The sequence below is a fragment of the Oryzias melastigma genome, linkage group LG21 (assembly GCF_002922805.2).
Source record: "Oryzias melastigma strain HK-1 linkage group LG21, ASM292280v2, whole genome shotgun sequence".
Taxonomy (NCBI): domain Eukaryota; kingdom Metazoa; phylum Chordata; class Actinopteri; order Beloniformes; family Adrianichthyidae; genus Oryzias; species Oryzias melastigma.
Genome location: NC_050532.1, coordinates 10,255,103 through 10,258,145, shown reverse-complemented (window position 1 = coordinate 10,258,145; position 3,043 = coordinate 10,255,103). Strand labels below are relative to the sequence as shown.

The 3,043-nt window shown below is 36.4% G+C and overlaps 1 protein-coding gene across 1 annotated transcript in view; it reads right to left on the bottom strand.

The window, feature by feature from the left end:
- Positions 1-150: 150 nt before the first annotated feature.
- The window catches only part of LOC118597943 (anion exchange protein 3-like), a gene marked incomplete at its 5' end in the record, with an annotated part of 6,108 nt that continues 3,215 nt past the window's right edge, over positions 151-3,043 (bottom strand). Inside the window, 2 exons of the mRNA XM_036209769.1 lie at positions 151-1,218; positions 2,359-2,532. Coding sequence (XP_036065662.1) covers positions 1,141-1,218; positions 2,359-2,532 — 252 coding nt within the window. The remainder of the gene's footprint in view (positions 1,219-2,358; positions 2,533-3,043) is intronic.

The window sequence follows — 3,043 nt, the reverse complement described above, 5'->3', positions numbered from 1 at the left end:
AAACTTTGGGAAAAATTGAACTGAATCCTAATTTCATAGAAGCACTTTTACAGAGATTGAAATTCCGAAGCCTAAGACACTAGTTATCAAACAAAATGAAAGAATTCAAGATAGAACAACAATTTTCACTTTAAAAAGAGTCAAACTACATTAATGTTCATTCATTTTTATTAATATATTAGAATAACTCTTACAATAGCACTGTAAGCTATTCATATTCTAACACCACTGAGAGTCGTACATGGTAAAAAGTCCATCACAAAATAAATAGGACAAAGTAGAAAAATAAAGATCGGGATCATGTTTGTTGTATATTTATATATATATATATACTCATATATATATATATATATATTTATCAAAGGGTCAAAAATAATGGGATTGACTGAGGGGGCATGAAGGGTCTCACCTTATAAGTTACAATCACACCTCTCAGCATTTTTCCAGAGATGTTTGGCTTCCAGAGACAATTACTTTTTAAAGAGGGGAGGCTGGCCGGCTGGCAGCAACAAATGTGAACTTTTGCTCAGTTAAAGTGCTCCCTTTCCAAAGGAGGCACAAAATGGAAAAAGGACAGTTTAACTCTTTGTTTGCACGTCGTTGCAACAGAAAACAAAAAACAATGGCAGTACAGTGGCAAAGAGGGAAAAAGGCAGCTAAACAGCAGGCAGTGACAATCACTTTTTCAGCTTTTGTTTAGTTCATCTAAACAATTACTAGTTTGGATGACAATGCACTTTCTGAACGACAAAACAAGGACATTATCCTTCTTTGTCGCCCTAGAGGTCGACATCGACATTGCACGTGTGCCCAGAACCTGCAGAACAATTAAAGGGACATAAAGGATCAGGTGGTTTTTTTGGGGCTTTGGGTATTTTTCCAAAGCTACTTGGTAGTTTTCTGACTAACAAAAATAAGTAAATCTCAAGCCAGGAAGTCGATACAACACCACATAGTAATTTTTAACATTTGGAATAAATAAAGGCAAAAAAATATAAAGTGCTGACTCAGCAATATTTTCTTTTTTTTTCACTTTATCACCAAAGTCACGTCAGCTTCCAAAAAGGTCGGTGTGCTTTGATCAGTGAGAGCTGCTGGAGGAGGAACAAACTTTTTCTATCAGCAGGATTTATGCTTAGCTTATACTAGCATGTGGATCTCATTGTACTCGTCTCTGCCGTCTTCATCAAAGTTGGGTGAATCTTCATCGCAATCCAGCTGAAACAGAAAGAAACAAGTGGATTTAATAACCGGAATGGCTTCAATGTCATCTTTTGCTGTCTTTGTTAACCCTTGTTTTATTTACTGTAATTTTTTTAATTGTTAAAACGATAAACATAATTCCAGAAGATTCTGCTGGAATTATGTTGGTTGTGTTAACAGTTGAAAAGTTAAACTATGTTAAAGATCTAGTGGGAGATTATGTCATCAAATAGTTTGGTTTTAGCCAACGGGAATGGGAGGTGGGGTTGCTCTGTGCCAACGGTCCCGCCCACAACTCAGGAGAACATTTAAATGAACTACTGCTACTCAACAGTTAGAGAAGAAAGAGTGTAAACAGAGAGCTCTCAGTTATGGATGACGGGAAGTGGGGGTGGGCTTGCTCATGATTCACTGCCGCTCTACAGAAACTATGCCCTAGAAAATGACAAGTTTTTTTTTTATTATGGCTAAAAATGACATAATTAAAAAAACCCACTGAGTATGATTTTAACAAATAGATCAAAATATGATGGAGGCAGGTCATAAAGTTTGATTATATTCTTTCAATTCCTCTTCAGATGATCTTGGATGGACATTTTTTGAACTAGTCACACCCTTTTGAGGAAAATCCACACACGTTTCAGGCTCCCATCAACACTCACACCTGGCTGCTCACTGGTGGAGCTGATCTACATATAAAGAGATGCAAAGAATGTGCACAGCGTCCGGTGGGAGCGGCTCCTGTGCCGAGGTCATAAACAATAAAGACTTCTCTCAGGAAGGGGCACGGAGTAATGCCAGCCCTTCCTGCTGCAGATGTTTCCAGGGCTGATCCTGAGAGGATTCCCATTAAGGTTTGATTAGGAAAAAAAAAAAAAACACATCTGGTTTTGTAGATGAAGAATTAGCCAATTAGCTGCTAAATGATGTTCAGGATCTGCTGTTTTTTTTATTCAAGTGTTAGATCCAGACTGAAGTTCAAGCACCATGACAGTATTATAAGCACTAGATTTTTATTTTAAGTTCAAGATTCAAAGACAGGAATGTTCTCCTTGATCAGAGAGTAAGATCATCTCCATGAGCTGTGGCATTCCTTAAACAGATTTTGAAAATACAAAAAAAAAAAAAAAATGGACCATAGTGATTCCAGCCTACCGCCTGGAGCTCACGCTCCTCGAAAATCCTGGAAAGGATGAGGCGCCGCAGAGGAACTGTCATGATGAGGATGAAGGGGAACGCCAGCGAGACCACAGTGGACTTCACTACCCAGAGAGCCACGATGCACGTCAGCTGGATGATGGTAAACATGTTCATGCGCCATGTCTTCACCTAAAGTAAAAAAAATACAGAAATCAGAGGTGCATTTAGTAATGAATCAAGCACCATCCCTCTGAAAGCTGTCACTAACATCAACTCTGAATTCTTTCAGCTCCATCTAGTGGAGACTTTCAAAATATGCACATTTGCTTTTTTGGCTAAAAATTGTGAAAAAAAATCTACAAGCTTTAACTTGAAAACTATCCAAAACTTCCTTTAATTTATTCTCACATGAAATGAAATGTATACTAGTAAAAAGAGAAATACAATAACCAAAAATTGAAAATGTTTTTTATTTTATTTTTAAAATATAGCTTTAAATAAGATGGATATATGAAGTTTAGCTAACAAAAATGTTTTTTTTTTGTCAAGGTTATTAATGTTATTTAAATTTAGTGTTATTAAAATTATTTAATGCTTAAAAGTATAAAATTCATAGACTTTTATTTTGAAAGAAGCATCTTTAAGTCATTTTCATTGTCTGTATATATGAACTGGACTGAGCAAGTGTGACGTCACTGAA